Source organism: Bufo gargarizans, chromosome 6 (genome assembly GCF_014858855.1).
Source record: "Bufo gargarizans isolate SCDJY-AF-19 chromosome 6, ASM1485885v1, whole genome shotgun sequence".
Taxonomy (NCBI): Eukaryota; Metazoa; Chordata; class Amphibia; order Anura; family Bufonidae; genus Bufo; species Bufo gargarizans.
The window spans coordinates 153,357,833-153,381,769 of record NC_058085.1 but is presented as its reverse complement, the minus strand read 5'-3'; the positions used below and the strand labels follow the sequence as shown (position 1 = coordinate 153,381,769).

At 44.1% G+C, this 23,937-nt stretch overlaps 1 protein-coding gene across 1 annotated transcript in view; it reads right to left on the bottom strand.

Annotated features, from left to right (window-relative positions):
* Nucleotides 1–23,937, bottom strand: part of HIF1AN (hypoxia inducible factor 1 subunit alpha inhibitor) — a 42,007-nt gene that overhangs the window by 9,512 nt on the left and 8,558 nt on the right. Inside the window, exons 2-4 of the mRNA XM_044299013.1 lie at nucleotides 18,665–18,915; nucleotides 14,669–14,817; nucleotides 11,495–11,640 (exon numbers count right to left, since the gene is read on the bottom strand). Coding sequence (XP_044154948.1) covers nucleotides 11,495–11,640; nucleotides 14,669–14,817; nucleotides 18,665–18,915 — 546 coding nt within the window. The remainder of the gene's footprint in view (nucleotides 1–11,494; nucleotides 11,641–14,668; nucleotides 14,818–18,664; nucleotides 18,916–23,937) is intronic.

Sequence of the window (23,937 nt, the reverse complement as noted above, 5' to 3'; positions counted from 1 at the left end):
CCATAACTCTGCCCCCTTTTCCCTGCTCCCAGCAGGAGGGTGGGCTTGGGCACTAGCAGGAAGTGTACCTGGGCTCCGTCCTGCCAGAGTGACGCCCCTCTGGGCACCTTACGGACTCATTTGCATTCCAAATAAACTGGATTTACAGAAGATAGAAAGAAATCTATTGCTGAAACAAAGGCACATCTGCGATTATCCTGGTGACAGATTTCCTTTAAGGGGCAGGGCACTGTGTGGGTGACACTGTTAAGGGAGCGGAGTGCTGTGAAGGTCACAGTTCAGGGGGCAGGTAGGGTGGCCATTCAGGCCACCCTCAAAAGACAGACTTAAAAACCCCACCCCCAGGTCCCACTAAGACACACCCGCGACCTGGTTAGGCACCCCCTTCCGCAGTCAATTGGGGCTGAAAAAATGAAGGTAAAAATCAACTTCTGATAGCTGGAGGGGAGGAAGGGAGGGTGACTTTCTCCCTGCAGCACAGTGCTGCTGTCTGAGAGTGAGCTGTTAAAAAAGACATCCCTGTGTCCGTCCAGGCCCTGCGCCAGACGGAGGACAGGGAGTCTGAAAGCCGGACTGTCCTGCCCAAAACCAGACCTCTGGCCACCCTAGGTGCAGGCTGCTGTGGAGGTCACAATTAAGGGGACAGTCCGCTATGGAGGTCAGTGTTAAGGTGCAGATTGCTGCAGAGGCCACTGTTAAACGGAACCTGTCACCTCCCAAAACCATCCGAAGCCGCCAGCAGTGTGTTTCTGATGATACCTTTCTTCCTGAAGGCAGATGCAGCAAAAGTACTGAAAACATTGTTTTATCCCCTGCCTGGCGCGCTTCTCCATTTAAGGGGGCGGGTTATTCTGGAAATCATTGTTAACGAGACGGGGTACTGTTGAGGTCACTAATAAAGGGGCGATCGCTGTGGAGGTCACTGTTAAAGGGGTTTTGCCATCTCGGACAATGGGGGCATATTGCTAGGATATGCCCCCATTGTCTGATAGGTGCGGGTCCCACCTCTGGGACCTGCACCTACAATATGAACGGAGCGGTAAAATGAAGGGTGGGCGAACTGCGCATGTGCAGCCGCCTGGCTCGGCTATTTCCGCCTGCCCCGTAGAAATGAATAGAGGATGGCTGCAAATGCGCAGTTCGTCCACCCTTCATTTCTTTCATTTGAAAATCGATGAAAAAAAAATATATATATTTTTTTTTACATCCGTTTTTGAAAGCCATGCTTTTTTGTTCGGTTAGCTAAATAATTTGTGTTTTTTTGGGTGATACATCAGGCTTTATTTTTATGAAATTTTTATTTTAATATTTTTTGTTTCTATTTGTCATACCTGGTAAATTTTAAAAAGGAGGTAAAATATAGTCTGTTTCATGTTTTTCATTACAAAGTACAAGAACACTTTTTATATTACCTTTTCATTGCAGTTATTTTTATATAAAAGAAATATAGTTTACATTGCAGAAACAAGGCTAGAAGCTGCTGTGTGGGCTAGTGGTGGCTTTTTTTTGGTCATAACTTTTTTTTTTCTTTTATTGCCGATTTCTCTTGAAACTAGGGCTGAAGTAGCCCCAGTTACAGGAGGAATTAACAAGGCTGTTGAGCACAGCTCACAGCACAGCTGATCTGGGTCTGCTAAGACCTAGCAACTGGGCAGTCACATAGAACCCAATGATCACATCAATCGGAGCAGTAAATGGCAAATACACAGCGGCCATTGAATGTTGTGTACATAGTGATGGGGAAGGTAGGGAGAGTAAAATGAAAAATCTGTGCCTTCTCTGTGGAGAACTTTCATTGGCAACTGGCTCCCAGCTCCCACAGCTGTACAATCTGTGCAGCTTCTAACTTTGGAAGGATGTTTAGAAACGACCTTGCAGAGTTAAATGCGCATTTATAGTCATGGGGTGGTCCACAGTGTCATGGTGTCTGAGCTGCAGGAATCACGTTATAGAGATGGGGGAGCAAAGTAGACTGATTGAGCAGAATTCCCTGAAACTTGTCTTTCTTGGCTTTTAAATCAAGGAGGTGGTCCTAGGTTATTGACAGCCTCCTTAATAGGACTGTCTCCTTAACTTCAAAGTCCAGAATGTGCAGGAACATGAATAAATGAATACAGGTTATATTAAATCATTTCCCAGAAAACTATACATCAATCTGCTCAGCTCCTCCTGCCCTATAACATGATGATTGCAGACTGCACAACATCTTTTCTGCCACGGCCAGTGGGTGACTGCCGTGTTAAACCCCTCAGATGCCAAAGTCAATAGGGACCAAAGCATCTGAGCATTTAGTGAGAAGGAGGGGGTTCTCTCTGACCCATGATTAGCCCCTCTGTCCCTGTGGCCTTTTGAAGGTTTCCAGACCGGCCATTGTCACCTTCCTATTAACCCCTTGGTCACCATCCATACGCCTTTTTACCGCGGTCACTAATGGGCCTTAGGCTTTTTTACGTCGGCCCAGTCTAAGCGCTTCACAGGTCTCCCGTGCAGTGGGGAACCGGCTCTCACATGAGAGCTGCGGACCTACTCCAACAGCCCGGACCAGCAGGAGTGCCAATCCTGGCTGTTTAAGGCTGTTTAAGGCTACTTAAGGCCACCGTTTGAAGGGGCTCACGAGCGGACCCGAACGCTTCCGTCCAGCACTGATGCAGTCTGAATGGATGCGGATCCGCTCAGACTGCATCAGTCTGGCGGCGTTCAGCCTCCGCTCCGCTCGCCTCCGCACGGACAGGCGGACAGCTGAACTCTGCTTGCAGCGTTCGGGTGTCCGCCTCGCCGTGCGGAGGCGTGCGGATCCGTCCAGACTTACAATGTAAGTCAATGGGGACGGATCCGTTTGAAGATGCCACAATATGGCTCAATCTTCAAGCGGATCCGTCCCCCATTGACTTTACATTGAAAGTCTGGACGGATCCGTCCGAGGCTATTTTCACACTTAGCTTTTATATGCCAATATAATGCAGACGGATCCGTTCTGAACGGAGCCTCCGTCTGCATTATTATGATCGGACCCGTTCAGAACGGATCCGATCGAACGCTAGTGTGAAAGTAGCCTAACACTTTAGATGCTGCGGGCAATGGCGCCCGCGGCATGTAAAGTGCTGACAGAGGGAGCGGACTCACTCTGTCTCCCACCGGCATCCTGCAAATGCGATCGCCGATGTGTGTGAAGGCTGGCAGGGGTCTGATGTAGGCCCCAGACCAGCCTTCAGTTATTTCCAGCAGGCTGCGCCTCTCTGGCGCCATTAAAATGCAATGCACTATAGGGATAGTGCATTGCAATTTCAAAGCAATCAAAATACTGTCTGTTATAGTCCCCTTGTGGGACTATTAAGTGGTTAAAAAAAAAAGCACATTAAATAAAAAAAAATTATGCTTTTTTCCATTGAAAATACGCTTTTCAATGAGAATAATTGCAAAAAAAATAATCTCCCCCATATGTTTGGTATCGTCTAGACTACATAAATATCACATAAATTTATCCCCTACTGTGAACGCCGGAAATGGAAAAAAATAAAATAAAAAATGAATTGCAAATTTATTCTTAGTTGCCACCGAAAAAAATTAATAACAAGCGATCAAAAAGCGCCATTTACTCCAAAATGATATCAATGAAAAATACCAGTCGTCCAGCAAAAATCACCCTCACGCAACTCCATAGAAAGAAAAATAAAAAATAAAAAAAGTTATGGGTATTGGGAAGCGGCAATGCAAAAACATTTTTTTCTTTTAAAAGAAAAAGCGTTTTATTGGAAAAAAAAGCTGTAAAACTTAAAAAAAACTATATGTATTCGGTATCATTGTAATCATACTGACCAAAAGAATAAAGATGATATGTTATTTATACACCGAAAAATGAACGCCGTAAAATTTATAACATAAAAACGCAGTGGCAGTATTGCTGTTTACTCCATTTTCACCCAGGCTGCCCCCTGACTTGAGCATCGAAGCAGTGCTCTCCTTTGCCCTGCACTAAATCACAAAGGCAGATTTAGATTTTTTGGAGATCCAGTAAAACGGCTAGGGCTTCCCAGTGTGTTATGATAAACAAAAGAGCCCGTGCCGTGCGCGATTTAGCGCAGGGCAAGGGAGTGCATGAGAGCAGGAGATGCTCCGATGCTAGCCTCAGGGGGGCAGCCTGGGTGAAAATAAGGGTATGTCTGGGTTCAGCTCTGAACCCGGACAACCCCTTTAATAAAAGTTAATCAGAAAGTTATGTGTACCACAAAATGGCGCCAACTTGTCCCGCAAAAAACAAGCCCTCATAAAGCTGTATAGACTGAAAAATAAAAAAAAGTTATAGCTCTTGGAAAGTGACTATGAAAAAAGGAAGAAAAACACTTGGTCAGTAAGGCAAAAAACAGGCTGGACACTAAGGGGTTAGGTACTGCTTGTTACAGGGCTTAACAGGAAAAAGTCACAAGCAACAAACACTGCAGTACTATAGTATTAAAAGCTACCGAATTACATGTTCGAGTCCCCTAAGGGGACAACTAAAAAAGTAAACAACTGTTTAAACTGTTAAAAATTCAAATCACCCCCTTTCCCAATTATACATAAAAAACAATATAGAAATAAACATAATTGGTACTGTAGTATCTGAAAATGTCTAAACTACTAAAACATAAAAATGTTTATACTGCAAGTTGAATGCCATAGCAGAGAAAAAAAAAAAAAAAAAAAAAGACGCCTGAACTGCTATTTTTTTTTATTGTTGTCATGTTTTCACTGAAATAAAATCATATGTACTCCAATGGTACCAATAAAAACTACAGCCCCTGTGCAGAAACAAGCCCTCACAAAGCTCTGCAGATGGAAATATATAAAAGCTAGGAGTGTCAGAATATGGCAACACAAGCCAAATAGTTTTTGTAAAGTTTTTATATATTTTTTTTTTTAAAGTAGCAAAGCATAAGAAATTTGGTATCGCTGTAATCGTACAATAAAGGCAACAGTGAACACTATAAAACAAGACCATTTTTTTCAATATCACACCACTAAGAGTTTTTTTGCATTTTTTTAATTTCACTTCAGCAAATAGCATTTATCATGTAAAGAAAGTTAATACAAGGCACTTACTAATGTATTGTGGTTGTTCATATTACCTCCTTTGCTGGCTGGATTCATTTTCCATCACATTATACACTGCTCGTTTCCATGGTTATGACCACCCTGCAATCCAGCAGTGGTGGTCGTGCTTGCACACCTTATGAAAAAGTGCAGCTCTCCCTGGTGGTTGGGACCATGAGAGTACGCATAGGTCAGCACTTTTTCCTATAGCCACCACTGATAGATTGCAGGGTGGTCATAACCATAGAAATGAGCAGCATATAATCTGATGGAAAATGAATCTAGGAAGGAAGCAATGTGGATAACAACAACACATTAGTAAGTGCCTTGTAATAACTTTTGTCTACATGATAAAATGTCATTTGCTGAAGTGAGACAACCGCTTTAAGGCTACGGCTTCAGAGCGACAAGTCACAGAAAACAAGCGACTATTTTAGGGCGGAGATTTCCAACAGTTGTTCAACAGGTGGCCTAAATGGTGCAATTAAATAATACAAGGGGTTTTCCGAGAGTTTTAAACTGATGACCTATCCTCTGAATAGGTCATCAGTATCTGCTCAGTGGGACACCCGGGACCCCTGCCGATCAGCTGTTTGAGAAGGCAGCGGCGCTCGCAGTAGTGCAGTGGCCTTCTCATTGCCTAGGCCATGTGACGTCATGTTCATCGATCACGGGGCCTAGGTGCAACTCAAGGAAAGAATAGGGGTTGAGCACGAAACCAAGCACAAAGCTGGCGATGGTGGGCAGGGAGAAGGCCACGGTGCGCCTGCGAGCACCGGTTCATTCTCAAGCAGCTAATCAGTGGGGGGCCCGGGTGTCAGACCCCTACTGATCATATATAAAACTCCCAGAAAACCCGGGTGTAGATGTGATGTCATCGGCGCAGGCGCATTGAGGATGGAGCGGCCGCCTCTCAGTGCGCCTGCGCCGATTAAAGACAGGTACGGCGCAGGCGCGATATTTTGAATTCAAAACAGGGCCAGCAGAGAACGATCCCGTTCCCTGGCCCTGTCAATCACACAGCGGAGGGGGCGTCATTATGAGAGGAGGATGCGGCTGCTACCAGCAAGTAGCCGCCCTACTTGCTGGTAGCAAGGTAATTTACATATTATAAAAATAGCTTTTTAACTAAATCTACAGAACCAAAATGAATATTTGGCTTATGTACAGGGAGCTCGCAGTGTAGGGATTATTATTAACCCAAAAAAAAAAAAAACGGTTTAGTGGGCTGACAGAAGCCCTTTAACCCCTTAAGGACCAGGCTCATTTTCACCTTAAGGACCAGGCTCATTTTCACCTTAAGGACCAGGCCATTTTTTGCAAATCTGACCAGTGTCACTTTAAGTGCTGATAACTTTAAAACGCTTTTACTTATACAGGCCATTCTGAGATTGTTTTTTCGTCACATATTGTACTTCATGACACTGGTAAAATAAAGTCAAAAAAATTAATTTTTTTGCATAATAAAATACCTAATTTACCAAAAATTTGGAAAAATTAGCAAATATCAAAGTTTCAGTTTCTCTACTTCTGTAATACATAGTAATACCCCCAAAAATTGTGATGACTTTACATTCCCCATATGTCTACTTCATGTTTATAGCATTTTGGGAATGATATTTTATTTTTTGGGGATGTTACAAGGGTTAGAAGTTTAGAAGCAAATTTTGAAATTTTTCAGAAATCTTCAAAATCCCACTTTTTATGGACCAGTTCAGGTTTGAAGTCACTTTGTGAGGCTTAGATAATAGAAACCTTCCAAAAATGACCCCATTCTAGAAACTACACCCCTCAAGGTATTCAAAACTGTTTTTACAAACTTTTTTAACCCTTTAGGTCTTCCACAAGACTTCATGGCAAAAAGACATACATTTTAAGAATTTAGATTTTTGGGAAAATTTTCCAATATAATCAATTTTTTCCTGGAAAAAAACAAGGGTTAACTGCCAAACAAAACTCAAAATGGGTTGCCCTGCTTCTGTAGTTTGCAGAAATACCCCATATGTGGTCGTAAACTACTGTTTGGCCGAACGGGAGGACATAGAAGGAGGGGAATACCATATGGGTTTTGCAAGGCAGATTTTGCAGGACTGGTTTTGTTTATACCATGTCCCATTTCAAGCCCCCCCTTGTACCCCTAGAATAGAAATTGCAAAAAAGTGACTCCATCTAAGAAAGTACACCCCTCAAGGTATTCAAAACTGGGTTTACAAACTTTGTTAACCCTGTAGGTGTTCCACAAGAGTTAATGGCAGATGGAGAAACAATTTAGAAATTTCTATTTTTTGGAAAATTTTCAATTTTAACCAATTTTTTACAGCAATAAAGTAAGGGTTAACAGCCAAACAAAACTCAAAATGGGTTGCCCTGCTTCTGTAGTTTGCAGAAATACCCCATATGTGGTCGTAAACTACTGTTTGGCCAAACGGGAGGACATAGAAGGAGGGGAATACCATATGGGTTTTGCAAGGCAGATTTTGCAGGACTGGTTTTGTTTATACCATGTCCCATTTCAAGCCCCCCCTTGTACCCCTAGAATAGAAATTGCAAAAAAGTGACTCCATCTAAGAAAGTACACCCCTCAAGGTATTCAAAACTGGGTTTACAAACTTTGTTAACCCTGTAGGTGTTCCACAAGAGTTAATGGCAGATGGAGAAACAATTTAGAAATTTCTATTTTTTGGAAAATTTTCAATTTTAACCCATTTTTTACAGCAATAAAGTAAGGGTTAACAGCCAAACAAAACTCAATATGGGTTGCCCTGATTCTGTAGTTTGCAGAAACACCCCACATGTGGCCGTAAACTACTGTACGGACACACGGTAGGGCGTAGAGGGAAAGGTGCGGCGTGTGGTTTTTGGAAAGCAGATTTTGCTGGACTAATTTATTTACACCATGTCCCATTTTAAGCCCCCCTGATGCACCCCTAGAGTAGAAACTCCATAAAAGTGACCCCATCTAAGAAACTACACCCCTCAAGGCATTCAAAACTGGTTTTACAAACTTTGTTAACCCTTTAGGTGTTCCACAAGAGTTATTGGCAAATGGAGATGAAATTCGAGAATTTACATTTTTTGCCAAATTTATTATTTGCTCCATTTTTTCCAGTAACAAAGCAAGGGTTAACAGCCAAACAAAAGTCTATATTTATTGCCCAGATTCTGTAGTTTGCAGAAAAACCCCCCATATGTGGCCGTAAACTACTGTACGGGCACACGGTAGGGCGTAGAGGGAAAGGTGCGGCGTGTGGCTTTTAGAAGGCAGATTTTGCTGGACTGGTTTATTTACACCATGTCCCATTTGAAGCCCCCGTAGAGTAGAAACTCCATAAAAGTGACCCCATCTAAGAAACTACACCCCTCCAGGTATTCAAAACTGGTTTTCCAAACTTTGTTAACCCTTTAGGTGTTCCACAAGAGTTATTGGCAAATGGAGATGAAATTCGAGAATTTAAATTTTTTGCCAAATTTTTTATTTACTCCATTTTTTCCAGTAACAAAGCAAGGGTTAACAGCCAAACAAAAGTCTATATTTATTGCCCAGATTCTGTCGTTTGCAGAAACACCCCATATGTGGCCGTAAACTACTGTACGGGCACACAGTAGGGCGTAGAGGGAAAGGTGCGGCGTGTGGCTTTTAGAAGGCACATTTTGCTGGACTGGTTTATTTACACTATGTCCCATTTGAAGCCCCCCTGATGCACCCCTAGAGTAGAAACTCCAAAAAAGTGACCCCATTTTAGAAACTACGGGATAGGGTGGCAGTATTGTTGGTACTATTTTAGGGTACATATGATTTTTGGTTGCTCTATATTACACTTTTTGTGAGGCAAAGTAACAAAAAATTGCTGTGTTGGCACCATTTTTATTTTTTGTTATTTACAACATTCATCTGACAGGTTGGATCATGTGGTACTTTTATAGAGCAGGTTGTCACGGACGCGACAATACCAAATATGACAACTTTTTTTGGTTGTTTGTTTCAGTTTTACATAACAAAGCATTTGAAAAAAAAAACTGATTCTTTAGTGTCTCCACATTCTGAAAGCCATAGTTTTATTTATTTTTTGGGCGACTGTCTTGTGTAGGGGCTCATTTTTTTCGGGATGAGATGACTGTTTGATTGGCACTATTTTGGGGTGCATATGACTTTTTGATCGCTTGCTATTACACTTTTTGTGATCTAAGGTGACAAAAAAATGGCTTTTTTTACACCGTTTTTATTTTTTATATTTTACGGTATTCACCTGAGGGGTTAGATCATGTGATATTTTTATAGAGCAGGTTATTACGGACGCAGTGATACCTAATATATATACTTTTTTTTTATTTATGTCAGTTTTACACAATGATTTCATTTTTGAAACAAAAAAAATCATGTTTTAGTGTCTCCATAGACTGAGAGCCATTGTTTTTTCAGTTTTTGGGCGATTATCTTAGGTAGGGTCTCATTTTTTGCGGGATAAGATTACGGTTTGATTGGCACTATTTTGGGGTGCGTATGACTTTTTGATCGCTTGCTATTACACTTTTTGTGATCTAAGGTGACAAAAAATGGCTTTTTTTACACAGTTTATATTTTTTATTTTTTACGGTATTCACCTGAGGGGTTAGATCATGTGATATTGTTATAGAGCAGGTTATTACGGACGCAGTGATACCTAATATATATACTTTTTTTTTATTTGTCAGTTTTACACAATGATTTCATTTTTGAAACAAAAAAAATCATGTTTTAGTGTCTCCATAGTCTGAGAGCCATAGTTTTTTCAGTTTTTGGGCGATTATCTTGGGTAGGGTATGATTTTTGCGGGATGAGATGGCGGTTTGATTGGCACTATTTTGGGGTGCGTATGACTTTTTGATCGCTTGCTACTACACTTTTTGTGATGTAAGATGACAAAAAATGGCTTTTTTTACACCGTTTTTTTTATTTTTTTTTTACGGTATTCACCTGAGGGATTAGGTCATGTGATATTTTTATAGAGAAGGTTAATACGGACGCGTCAATACCCAATATATAAATATTTTTTTTATTTATTTAAGTTTTACACAATGATTTCATTTTTGAAAAAAAAAAAAAATGTTTTAGTGTCTTCATAGTCTGAGAGCCATAGTTTTTTCAGTTTTTGGGCGATTGTACTATGTAGGGGCTCATTTTTTGTGGGATGAGGTGACGGTTAGATTGGTACTATTTTGGGGGGCATACGCCGTTTTGATCGCTTGGTGTTGCACTTTTAGTGATGTAAGTTGACAAAAATGGCTTTTTTATACACAGTTTTTATTTTTTATTTTTTATGGTGCCTATCGGATGGGGTGGATCATGTAATATATTTATAGAGCCGTTCGTTACGGACGCAGCGATACCTAATATGTGTGTTTTTTCTTTTTTTTTCAATTTTTTATTAGAAAATCAGGGGAATGGGGCTTTTTTTTTTTTTTTTTTTACTTGAAACTTTATTTTTTTATTCCAAACACTTTTTTTTTTTACTTTTTTTAAAACTTTATTTCTATCCCACTCTGATCCCCTCTGCAATGCATTACAATACATCTGTATTGTAATGCATTGCCTGTTAGTGTATGACATTGAGTCATACACTAACTGGTTGCCTAGGAGACCCAGCCTGAGGCTGGATCTCCTCGGCTCCCGTAGAAGGCAGTTCCCGATGCCGTGCAGGGCATTGGGCAGCCTCTGCACGGCATCGGGCTGCCTTGTCACGCATCGGGTCCCCGCCACAGCAGCGCGGGGACTCGATGCGATCACTCACCTGCCGCAAACAACTTCTATGTCGCGGTCCGCGCGGACCGCGGCATAGAAAGGGTTAATCCGCCGGCATCGCTGTAAACAGCGATGCCGGCGGATACAGCAGGGGCCCGGCTACCAGGGACTGCCGGACCCCTGCAGTGATCGGGTGCGCACCGCTCCGGTGCCCGCCCGATCATCCTGCCGTACATGTAAGGCGGAATGCATTCTGGCAATGCATCCCCCGCCGTACATGTACGGCGTTCTGCGCTAAGGGGTTAAGGGAAAAGTTACAGCTCTTGGAAGACAGGGAATAAAAAACGAAAGTGAAAAAATGAAAATTATTTATGGTGGACCCTAAAGGAACACCCACAGCAAGCACCCGTAGTGGTAAGAAACGTTGAGAGGGACATTGGCATACAGAACAGCTATTTAGCCCTGCCTGTCCCAGCTGAAGATAAAAGGGGCATTTAATGCATGCGAGTGCACCACCAAGAGCAAAACACCAAATTAAAACCTGGGATAATATAAACAGCACAGACCTTTCAAGAAGGTTGACATCACCCATTAACACTAGCAGCAGCCTTGGAAAAATCTGCTCATGGTTCCCAGAACATCCGACACGTTCAGGCATCTGAGTGGGACAGTATGCTGGCAGCGCGGACAAAATATGACTCTCACCTGGCTCTGTCTGTCACAGGGATGGTGAACCGGGTAAGGATAGAGGCATTCAAACTGCTTGGGTGGAAAGAGGATACAGCGCTTGTAGCCCTTAATCTGGGCAAAGAAGTTCTGCTGCTCGTCATAGTGCGCCGGAGTCACGTTCCCTGCACACAAACAGCAACGTGAGTTCAGACACGTACACAGACAAGTCAGACATCCTGATAACATACCCCAATGAACCACTTCCCAACTAGTGACGTCACAACTTTAATGATGTACGTTTTTATTTTTGTGTAAGGGTATGATCAGTTTTACATGCTGAGGATCTAGTAGTGGATTTAGCCCCATCTTATAAAACCAAGAAAGAACATGCTCATCCTTTTTTTTTCCCCCACAATGTTGATTCCAAATATGAACTACAGCGTGGATTTCTAAAAGGACTAATAGGCTCTAAAATCTGCAGCAAAAAAAACCTGTGTATTGTATTTTTGGCATCTGTCCCTCATCTGCCTTCTCTCAGCTACCCATCTATCAGCATCAAGTGCATTGCTGTATGAAGTACATATTTCCCATGATGTCACTCCTTCCCAAGCCCAGGGGAGCATCTACTTCCAAGCAGGGAGAGAGAATACGAACACGTGTCCATTCTCGATCAGTCTCCTGGTTAACCCATTGGTATCTGTACACTGACATCACATGGGGGAAAAGAACTGCAGCATGCTGCTCGATCTAAAGAGACTGCGGTCTAGGAAATGAATGGGTGCAGACGACAATAACCGCCCGGATTTTATTCTCATTCTTCTAAACTTCATTTATTTTTTATTTTTTAACTAAACATAAGCATGAGGAATTTTGGCTTTCCGAGATTTTACAACTGATCAGTATCTGATCACTGGGGGTCCGACATTCGGGGCCCCCACCAATAAGCCGTTAGGGATGGCACCAGCACTCCTGTGAGCTACGAAGCCTCATCACAGTTCACCAGCCCCTATGGGGCTGAGCTATGCCTAGGCCACGTCACACATGAACATGTCGTCACATGGCCTAGGGAAAGCTGAGAGAAGGCCATGGCTCTACTGCGAGCACCGCTGCCTTCTCTAATAGTTGATCGCCAGGGGTCCCAGGTTTCAGACCCCCACCGATAAGATACTGAAGACCTATCCTGAGGATAGGCAATCAGTATAAAAATCTCGGAAAATCTAATTAAAGGGGTTCTCCAGGAATTAAGAAAACGAAAATACGTAAATATTACTTTATTATAAATATATTCCCAAATACTTTTCATTAGCTTGTTGTCTGGGGAGCAATCCTCATGGGATATAAAATGGCCGTCGTCCTATTAGTACACACAAAACCTGTCCTAATCACACAGGAGGACTTCAGAAGTCACTTCAATACACTAAGCTAAAGAGCTGCCTAATCCTCCTTTATGATCCTGAATACAGTTGATAAGATCTTCAGCTGAATCTCTGTAGGAATATGGAGTTCACGAGGAGACATGAAGTAGAGAGAGGAGAGTGAGAGGGATGTGACTAATTAGCAGCAGCCCTTGTATGCAGTCTCAATTACCACAGTCTGTCCAGTTCGTCTTCTCTGCACTTCATGTCTCCTCATGAACTCCATTCCTACAGAGATTCAGCTGAAGATCCTATGAGCTGTATACTGACAAGCATAGTAGAGAGGAGGATGAGGCAGCTCTTTAGCTCAGTGTTGTGAAGTAACTTGTCCTCCTGTGTGATTAGGGCAGGTTTTGTGTGTCCTAATAGGACGGCAGCCATTTTCTTTCTCCTAATAATTGCTTCCTAAACAAAATGAGCCATTATAATTAATGAAAGGTATATAGGAATATATTTATAATAAAGTAATATTTAAGTATTTTCATTATCTAAATTCCCAGAGAACCCCTTTAAGTTTAGACTAGGGCTACAGATGTGTCTACTGTGATTGCCCATATTGCCTTCTTTGCTGGCTAGACTCATTTTTTGATTACATTATACACTGCTCGTATACAGGTGTTACGACCACCCTGTAATCTAGCATAGGTGGTCATGCTTGCAGACTATAAGAAAAAGTGCTGGCCTCTCTAGTGGAACGCTCACAGGCACGCGTGACAGCAGCTCCCATCCGCCTTGTATCTGCGCTGCAGAGGTGGTCATAATCCCTGGAAACGATCAGCGTATACTGTGATGGAAAAATAAATCAAGCCAACAAAGGAAGCAATATGGACAATCACAATACATAAGTGGCTTGTAATAACTTTCTCTACATGATAAATGCCACTTACTGAAGTGACACAACCCCTTTAAGTGGCCCTGAAGTTCAAGAACAAAATTCATAAACTGGCGAACAAACAGAACACTTTTTTAGTGACCACTGTGTTATTTTTTTTTTTTTTTTTTTCACTTTTCAATGACTGGACAACCCCTTAGGGTCACCTGGATTTTGTGTATAGAGCTGAGGACATGGGTTGCTAGATGACCACTAGCACATCTGCAATACCCAGTCGCCATAGCTCTGTGTGCTTTTATTGTCTCAAACAAATGATTTTATACATATGCAAATTAACCTGAGAGGAGTCCAGCGTGAAGGAGCCCAGCACCGCCCTGCATCCTCCGAATCTCCTCCTTGCTCCCCGTCGTCAGAAAACTAGAGCACCGTAAACTCGCGATGCGGGAGCAAGCGAATGCGCAGTGTCGGCATTGTGTTCGTTCCCTGTGCTGGTATCAGCCTCAGGGAACGAACTGTGCATGCGCTAGTTCTCGCATCGCGAGATTACGGCGCTCTAGCGGAGACAGGACTCATCTCAGATTAATTTGCATATGTATCAAATCGTTTTTTTGAGACAATAAAAGCACACAGAGCTATGGGGACTGGATATTGCGGATGTGCTAGCGGCGATCTAGCAACCCATGTCCTCAGCTCTATTCCCAAAATCCAGGTTCCCTTTAACCCAGAAGGCCTCCAGGTGACACCTCGTATAAGTTCTTCATCTAGTAACTGTCTGAAGTTGTAATGTCAGTAACTATTCTCCACTGTGTCCGAGACAAAAGCATATGGAAAAGTCACTTTTATGGCTCACAATTCACACACTGCTTTAGGCAATGAATAACTAGGTGCCACCCGTAGACATTCCATAGATATCATATCCAGATTTATACATGGTGCTACTTCAGAAGATTGCTAAGGCTTTACCTTCCATGCCGATCAGCAGAAGGTTGGAGGTGAGCTGGCCCCAGCCATGCTTCGTTTGCTGTTTGTTAATCCAGTTCCAGTTAAAACCCAAGAAATCGACCACAATTTTACGGCCTACGGTATCATTGAGCGTCTGCTGCAGATACAACCTAATCGAGGGAAACAGCAAAACAGATTAACTGGAATACAATTTAAAATGTGTGTCAATGTAATCGAGTCATTAGATCCAATTTAGAGATAAGCGAATTTCATATTTTGAAATTCGTTCACGCTTCGCTTACTGGTATAAGGGGAATTGCGTCATCTCTAATCCAAATGGCACAGATGTCAACAGATCCCAAATAGTCAAACTGAGATGGAGCTAGCGAAATCCGAGTCATCTAGCACCTCGGACATCAGGTCATCACAACTGGTTTAAAGGGGCTTTCCAGGCCTTCCATAGTGATGAGATATCCTCACAACAGGTTATTACCATCTGATCGGTGGGGGTCCAGCTCCCAGCACACCCACCAATCAGCTGTGTGAAGAGGCCGCAGTGCTCGGGTGAGTCCATCAGTCACGTGACCTAGGCGCAGCACAAGCCCATCCAAGTGAATGGGACTGAGCTGCAATACCAAGCACAGCCACTATATAAAGGACAGCACTGTGCTTGGTATACTGTGAAAAAGCCCTTAGAAACAGCGGGTTGGTGGGGACACAGGGAGCTGAAATACCCTGAGGATGGGTCATCAAGATTTAATTCACAGAAAACCCTTATAATTGTATTCAGTCTAGCAAGCTGCATATGCTAGAATAAGGCCCCATGCACACAACTGTATTTATGGTGCGGATCGGATTTGGACCCATTTATTTCAATGAGGCCATGGTAAGTCCGTTCTGCCGCCCCACAAAAAAGATAGAACATGCCCTATTCTTGTCCGTTTGAGGACAATAAATTTTTTTAACATAGGACAGTACGGCATAACAGGAAAACGCGGGACGCACACAGCTGGTATCCATGTTCTGGGGATCCGCAAAACGTATATGGTCGTGTGCATGAGGCCTAATAGAAATCTTGACCATTTAGATTTCAGCCCTTATTGCTCTGTGTAAGCAGTTGTGTGGTAAATACCAGTACGCCGCAAGAAGTGACAGTCCTGGAGCGTTCCTCTGTAATCCATACTGGATATTAAAGAATAAATCAGCAACTTGGCATCCACAGAGAATGTCCCCACACGGTAGGACACTGTCATCGGTGTCACACTGTGAAGAGGACATGCCGAAGTGACAAGGGAAATGAGAACGTCCAGTTGTCAATTTATTCATACATGTCCAGGGGGATACAAGAGGAACAGCGCAACACGGAGTTAACATTGGACATCCACGGAGAATGTCTTTTCTAGAACACGCCTCAAGAGATCTGAGCAACACTGTAATCCTATCCAAGTTCAACGGGTTTCTTAGAAAGCATAACTATGAATATGTAAGAGAATCCTCTGCTGATGGCTGACTGACCTGTTATGTGACCCTCAAGGGGTTATTACAGCTAAAGGTAATCTGCTGTGGGGCTGGTAAAATAATAAGATAACCCTCCGATCCAGCGCTGCTGCGCCTTCCTCTTTCCAGGCCGCAGCCAGTGACATCCTGTATACCGCTACAGCAAATCACTGGCCTCAGCAGTCTAGGGCGGAATGGTATACGGGACGTCACTATGTTCTATGTACCACCCCTTCTGGGTCTGTATTACACGCAATACATAGTAACCCTCCACTGAGAAGACAGATTGAACTTAAAGTGTCCACAAAATAATATTATTAGCATATTATTAACACATTGGGCCGATTATAGCAAAATAACGTGTAACCGGCCTCTCACCAAGAAAACATGCGACAAAGTAATTCCTAAAAGGGTTGCCATATCATTAAGGGTTCCAGCGCCATAGCCGCCTCCACAAGTCCCGGGTCGCTCAGAATCAATATCCTGTTGACAGAGGTTATGTGACAGCTGCTGCCAATCACTGGCCGCAGCAGTGAGTCTCTGGAACACGTTCCGCATGGGTGACAAGTCACCGCTGCGGCCAGCGATTGGCTGTAGTGTTCACGTGCCCTTGTCAACAGGATGCTGATTCCAAGAGACCCGGGACCTGCAGAGGCAGCTGTGGAGCGATGAAGCCAGAACCCAACAGCGGGAACCAGGTAAGGCTACTTTCACACTCGCGTTTTGGGCGGATCCGTCATGGATCTGCATAAACGGATCCGTTCCAATAATACAACCGCATGCATCTGTCATGAACGGATCAGTTTGTATTATCTGTAACATAGCCAAGAGTCATGAACTCCATTGAATGTCAATGGGGGACGGATCCGTTTTCTATTGCGCCAGAGAAAACAGATTTGTCCCCATTGACTTACATTGTGTGTCAGAACGGATCTGTTTAGCACCGCTTCGTCAGACGGACAACAAAACGCTGCAGGCAAACTGATGCATTCTGAGCGGATCCTTTTCCATTCAAAATGCATTGGGGAAAAGCTGATCCGTTTTGGACCGCTTGTGAGAGACCATGACGGATCTCACAAATGGAAAGCCAAAACGCCAGTGTGAAAGTAGCCTTAGTATGATCACCACCGCGAGTCTAGCCACTCTGAAGAGGTCTGAAGTTGCACAACCCCTTTAAGGACAAGGCCTAAATATCTGAAAGATCCCGCTTCTGTCACCATGGAGGGATAGCTGCACACATGCGGCTCTCTATATTCACTTCTATGGGACGTTCGCTTACTTGGCTATTTTCTGAACTCCCACAGAAGTGAATGGAGAGAGCAGTGAACACGCAGCTACCGCTCAATTCACGAGACGCGAGACAGGGCCCCGTTCCCGAGATAGGACCAGGTCCCAGAGGTGTAACCCGGAACCATCAGACATTCATGGCACATCCTGAGCATATGTCATAAATGCCCAGATGAGAATACCACAAGTTGGCACCCATAATGAAGACATGTACATCGCCCCCTTGTGGCTGAACTTTAAAGCATCTCCTGCAGTTATACCAATTTGTAGATAGACTAGAGCAGTAATGGCTAACCTCCGGCACTCCAGCTGTTCTGAAACGACAACTCCCAGCATGCTCCATTCATTTCTGTGAAGTTCTGAGAACAGCCAAGCAAGTGTGCATCTTGGGAGTTGTAGTTTTGCCACAGCTGAAGTGACAGAGGTTAGCCATCACTGGACTAGAGAAATCACTGAGATACATGGGGCCACATAATGCCGTCTGCTTCATGTCAATCCTAGACACTACTGCGCTATTAGATGGCCAGCGCACAGTCACAAAAAAAAAAAAAAACACAGACAGTAGACGCAAGTACTGGAAGTAATTAGAGATATATATATATATATATATATATATATATATATATATATATATATATATATATATATATATATATATATCCCCTTACATAGTTGCGTTTCCTGATAATGTTAAAAAAAATATATAAATAATCACTAAGCCAGAAAATTAGGGAAGGTGATCACTACTAAAATTATGAATAGATGTCCACTGCAAAAGTCTATGAAGCAGGTCTGGACATTTCTACGTTAATGAACCAGGTCACTTGGGGCGCCTTCACACACGGCAGAAATTTTCCAGTTCCATCCACCTGAATAGAGTTGTTTTGGCAGCAAGTACACCGATTTCTGCAAGACTCATTCAGATGAACGGGACAAAATCTGTCGGTCCTCTAAAATGTCAGTTTCGATTCCGTAACTGACTGGTCACGTCAGCTTCTTAAAGGGGTATTCACGCACAATGAAATGGAAGGCGCCATGAACAGGCGGTGGCTTGTAACACACAAAGTCTCAGACACCTAGAAATATACACACAAATAGCTGCACACACACTTCAATAACCGAGTTGGGAAAAAGTAACATTTGGGTTTTGAGGATTTTTTGCATTTTTTCCCCCCTCAAACTGCTGATGAATATTGGGAGGACACTTCCAGGAATTTTTAAAAGTTACCTTACCTTTCATCGCCACCTCTTTGCTCTATGTCTCTGAGCTTCTCTACAAACTCCGGAAACTTCATCTCTTGCCTAACAGACTTGGGCTTGAAAGTCTTAAAGTTAGCCATTTTCTTCTCATCGTAATAGAGAAATTTGTGGCTGTTGGCACTGTACACAGAAAAGTCCCCGTTCCCAATGTTTTCTTTCAGATAATCCAAATCCCATTTTAGTGCTGGGTGCACAAGATTTGTATCCGTCAGAACCACCGGCTCCTGGTCCGATAGAGAAGAAAAAGGTTTGTTAGTTGTAGTAAAGCATTATCGTCTAGTACACATAGGAGGGGATTTATCCAACTGGTGTAAAGTAGGACTGGCTTAGTTGCCCACAGCAACCAATCAGATTCCACCTTTCATAGCTCCTTTGGAATCAGATTGGTTGCTATGGGCAACTAAGCCAGTCCTACTTTACAGCAGTTGGATAAACCTCCCCCATAACGTGTATATTTAGGCCGAGTCCACACATCTCACTCTGTACGTGATAGGATATGGCCACACAGAGCGGGTTTGTCGTGGATTTTGCTGCAGATTTAACACAGATTTCACCCCATGCACTGAAAGGGTTATATCCACTTTAAATGTAGGCCTCATGCACATGACTATAAGCATTTTGTCGGTGTGCCGCCTGCATTATTTTCATTTAACGGTTCCATGTTTTGCGGACAAGCTCTATCTTTTGCTCTATCTGTGGAAAGCCCACAGATTACTTGTGTTTTTTCCGCATCTGTATGTTCGTTACACAAAAGATGGAGCATGTCCTATGCTTGTCTGCAAAATGTGGACAGCCGACCCACTAAAGAAAATTGGTCCACAACAAAAACGTGGAAGGCACATGGACTGCTTCCATATTTTGCCGACCTGCGGTTTGCGGTCGTGTGCATGGGGCCTTAATTGAATTTTTGGACCGCACTTTGATGGTGACATGAAACACTGCCGATTTTCACACATGCAAATCCACTGCTGGAAATCCGGTGGCAAAAAGTGGAAGGTCTGCCCGCAGCTTCAGCCTCATGCAAGTGGACAAGCGCTATGGTTTCCAGCGGTGTTCCTGCCAAGAAAGGACATGTCCTTTCCTGGCCCAGTCTGGAAATCCACGTGGAACCAATCCGCTGTTATAGACAGCAACACAGCTTCTCACTGAGAACAATGGGAGGTGGATTCCTTGCAACAACAAAAATAAAAAAAACGGATAAAAATCTGCTGTGTAAGGCTCCATTCACACGTCCGCAAAATGGGTCCGCATCCTTTCCGCAATTTTGCGGAAAGGGTGCGGACCCATTCATTCGGAATGTGCTGTCCGCATCCACATTTTCACATATTCTATTATGTCGGCAATGTGCGGTCCGCAAAATGCGGAACGCACATTGCCGCTTTCCGTGTTTTGCGGATCCGTGTCTCCGTGTATCCGCAAAACACATTGCGGACGTGTGAATGGAGCCTAAGGCCGCGTTCACATCCAGCAGAGGAACAGACTGTTGGAGTTCAGCGTATCCAGCATGTCCAGATACCACTGTGCAGCGCCGAATCCCGATTCACTATAACGCCGGCTTTTAGAATTTTTTGTTCAGCCTATACCAGATCAGAGTGCCAGAGTTCGCAACGCACATGGTAACACGGTCTAAACGAGGCCTTACAAGGCATTTCCACAACAGAATGAGCATGCGGTGGGTTTAAACTTACTGCGCTGCTAATATGCTGTACAGTATTTATTCAGAAGTTTTGTACAAAGCGACTTCGGATGAAGCTGCCGAAGCTCGTCTCGTTCAACACTAGTGATTGGCAAAGAGTCATGTTTTTCATCGAACGAATGAAAATTGGTGTGTCAGGCGAGGAACATCAGAGAACAAAGACCCTGCAACCATTGGTGGAAGAACACAAGCTGGTGGTGGCAGCGTTATAGTCTGGGGCAGAGGTCGCAATAACGCCTGTACAAGCGTCATAGACACCTGTTCAGGCTGTATTACTCTCTGAAAAAAGTCTAAGGCGTACCAATAAGCCTTAGATTTTTTTCCCCTACATTCAGCAGCACAGGGAACGGCACGGGCAGTGCAGCGATGCTGCCTGTGCCTGAAATAACCAATAGCAAAGCTCCATACAGCAAGGAGCTTTGCTATTGGTTAGTTTGAGCGGGCGCCGAAGCGATACAGCGCCCTGCAGCAGGGGAACCGACGGGAACAGAAAGGAGGAGGGTCCGGCTCCCAAGTCCCGTTGTATGAGCAAAGCAGGGCCAACGCTGTGTCGGCAAACATGACGTGGAGCTGAAGAGGAATGGAGTGCTGGACCACTGCAGGGTGAAAGTGCAGCAATGTATCCATGTGTGTAATCTACACACTGCACTCAATACATCACGCACTGCACCCCATACATCACACTGATGTATGTAGTGCAGTGTCGAGTGAATGCAGACAGGCTATTATAGCCAAGTGATAAAGTACAGGGAAGATCTGCCATATTGGACTGGACTTTATCACTTCGCCATAATTGCTTCATGTTATTTAGGCTACTTTCACACTAGCGTTATTCTTTTCCGGCATTGAGTTCCGTCCTAGGGGCTCTATACGGGAAAAGAACTGATCAGTTTTATCCCCATGCTTTCTGAATGGAGAGAAATCCGTTCAGGATGTCTTCAGTTCAGTCTTTTTGAATGATCCGGACGGAGATAATACCGCACCATGTTACGGTTTTATCTTCAGCCAAAAAAACGGAACACTTGCAGGAATGCCTGACCCGGCATTTTTTCCATAGGAAAGTATTAGTTCCGGATAAGGCATTAAAAAATACCGGAATGCCGGATCCATCCTTCCATACCGTGCATGTGCAGACCGGTAAAAATGTGAAAAAAAAAAAATAGAAATGCAATGCATTTGTGAGACAGATCCGCATTCAGATCATTCTACAAATGCTGTCCGTTTGCATGCAGATTGCCGGATCACTCTGCCGCAAGTGTGAAAGTACCCCAAGACCAGTAATGGTTCCCTGCATAAATACCCACCTCTTATGCCACGTTCACACCACCATCCGTTAGATGAGCAGAACAATAAAAATAATTGAAGTGTTGGATTTTTGTCACATGTTTAAAGTATACAAAAAAAACTATGTTAATGGATGCCTCAGACAGATGACAGTGTTCGGGCCATTTTACTCACTGACAAAAGGCTAAGGCGTACCAATACGCCTTAGACTTTTCCCCACGTTCATCAGAGCAGTGAGCGCTGTGAACGGCACGGACAACGCAGAGATGCTGCCTGTGCCTTAAAGGGAACCTGTCACCGGGATTTTGTGTATAGGGTTGAGGACATGGGTTGCTAGATGGCCGCTAGCACATCCGCAATATCTAGTCCCCATGGCTCTGTGTGCTTTTATTGTGTAAAAAAAACGATTTGATACATATGCAAATTAACCTGAGATGAGTCCTGTCCCTGAGATGAGTCACGCACAGGTTCATCTCAGGTTAATTTGCATATGTATCAAATCGTGTTTTTTACACAATAAAAGCACACAGAGCTATGGGGACTGGGTATTGCGGATGTGCTAGTGGCCATCTAGCAACCCATGTCCTCAGCTCTATACACAAAATCCCGGTGACAGGTTCCCTTTAAATAACCAATAGCAAAGCTCCTTACAGCAAGGAGCTTTGTTATTAGTTGGTATAGGTGCGCGCCGGAGCTATACAGGTCCTGCAGAAGGGGAAACCGGCGGGAGCTAAAAGGAGGAGGGGGCGGCTCCGGGGTTGGATGTTGTAAGGAAAGCGTTTCCTCAGAACCCAGGGAAACATCACAGGGCCGCTGGAGAGGTAAGGAGCCGCGGACTCATGTGACTGGTCCCCAGTTTGAGAGAAGAGCTGCTCGCAGGCATGTGTTCTCCCCGGCCACCGGGTAGAGCGGGCTGGTGGGTGGGAGAGTTGTTGTTCTGTCCACCTTGCTATCACCCCATAACTAGCACCCCCTTCCGGCTGCAGGATATCGAGGAGTGTAGTCTCTAGGTGTGCAGAATAGTTATGATGAGGACATGACCTTCAGAAATACAAGAAGGGGAGATACAAAATCTAATAGGATCCCCTCACTAGTGACCCTGCTCCCCCCTAATCCTGTCACCCCACTAGTGACCCTGTTCCACCCTCATCCTGTCATCCCGCAGGGAAGAAGCTGAACAGACTCCACTGAGGGCTCTTTCACACCTGCGTTATTGTCTTTCGGCATAGAGTTCCGTCGTCGGGGCTCTATGCCGGAAGAATCCTGATCAGTTTTATCCTAATGCATTCTGAATGGAGTGAAATCCGTTCAGGACCGGAACTTTTTTGGCCGGAAAAAATACCGCAGCATGCTGCGCTTTTTGCTCCGGCCCAAAAAACTGAAGACTTGCCGCAAGGCCGGATCCGGAATGAATGCCCATTGAAAGGCATTGATCCGGATCCGGCCTTAAGCTAAACGTCGTTTCGGCGCATTGCCGGATCCGACGTTTAGCTTTTTTAGTGGTTACCATGGCTGCCGGGACGCTAAAGTCCTGGCAACCATGGTAAAGTGTAGTGGGGAGCGGGGGAGCAGCATACTTACCATCCGTGCGGCTCCCGGGGCGCTCCAGAGTGACGTCAGGGCGCCCCAGGCGCATGGATGACGTGATCGCATGGCACGTCATCCATGCGCATGGGGCGCTCTGACGTCACTCTGGAGCCGCGCGGACTGTAAGTATACCGCTCCCCACTACTACTATGGCAACCAGGACTTTAATAGTGTCCTGGGTGCCATAGTAACACTGAACGCATTTAAGACGGATCCGTCTTCAAATGCTTTCAGTACACTTGCGTTTTTCCGGATCCGACGTGTAATTCCGGCAAGTGGAGTACACGCCGGATCCGGACAACGCAAGTGTGAAAGAGGCCTGACTATGATGGTATCCGTTCAGTATCTGTTCAGGATCTGTATTTTTACCGGACAAAAAAGTGCTGCATATAAGGCTTTTTTGTCTGGTCTTTCGACAGAATCTGCAACAGAGCCTCCAACGCAGATTTGAACAATTGTAGGCCTATGTATTATGTATTTGAATTACTGAAACTTTCATACTCCTCCTCGGGTAAAAATACTCCTCAAAAATGGTCAACGGAGTATGTTTACTCTTCTGCAAAAAACATAGTGTGACCTCTGGTCTGGGGGATGTTTATGTGGCATTCTCTGGGCCTGCTCATCCATGTGAAAGTCTCGAGTTATTTAGGTATGAATCCATCCTTGTATACAACCATAC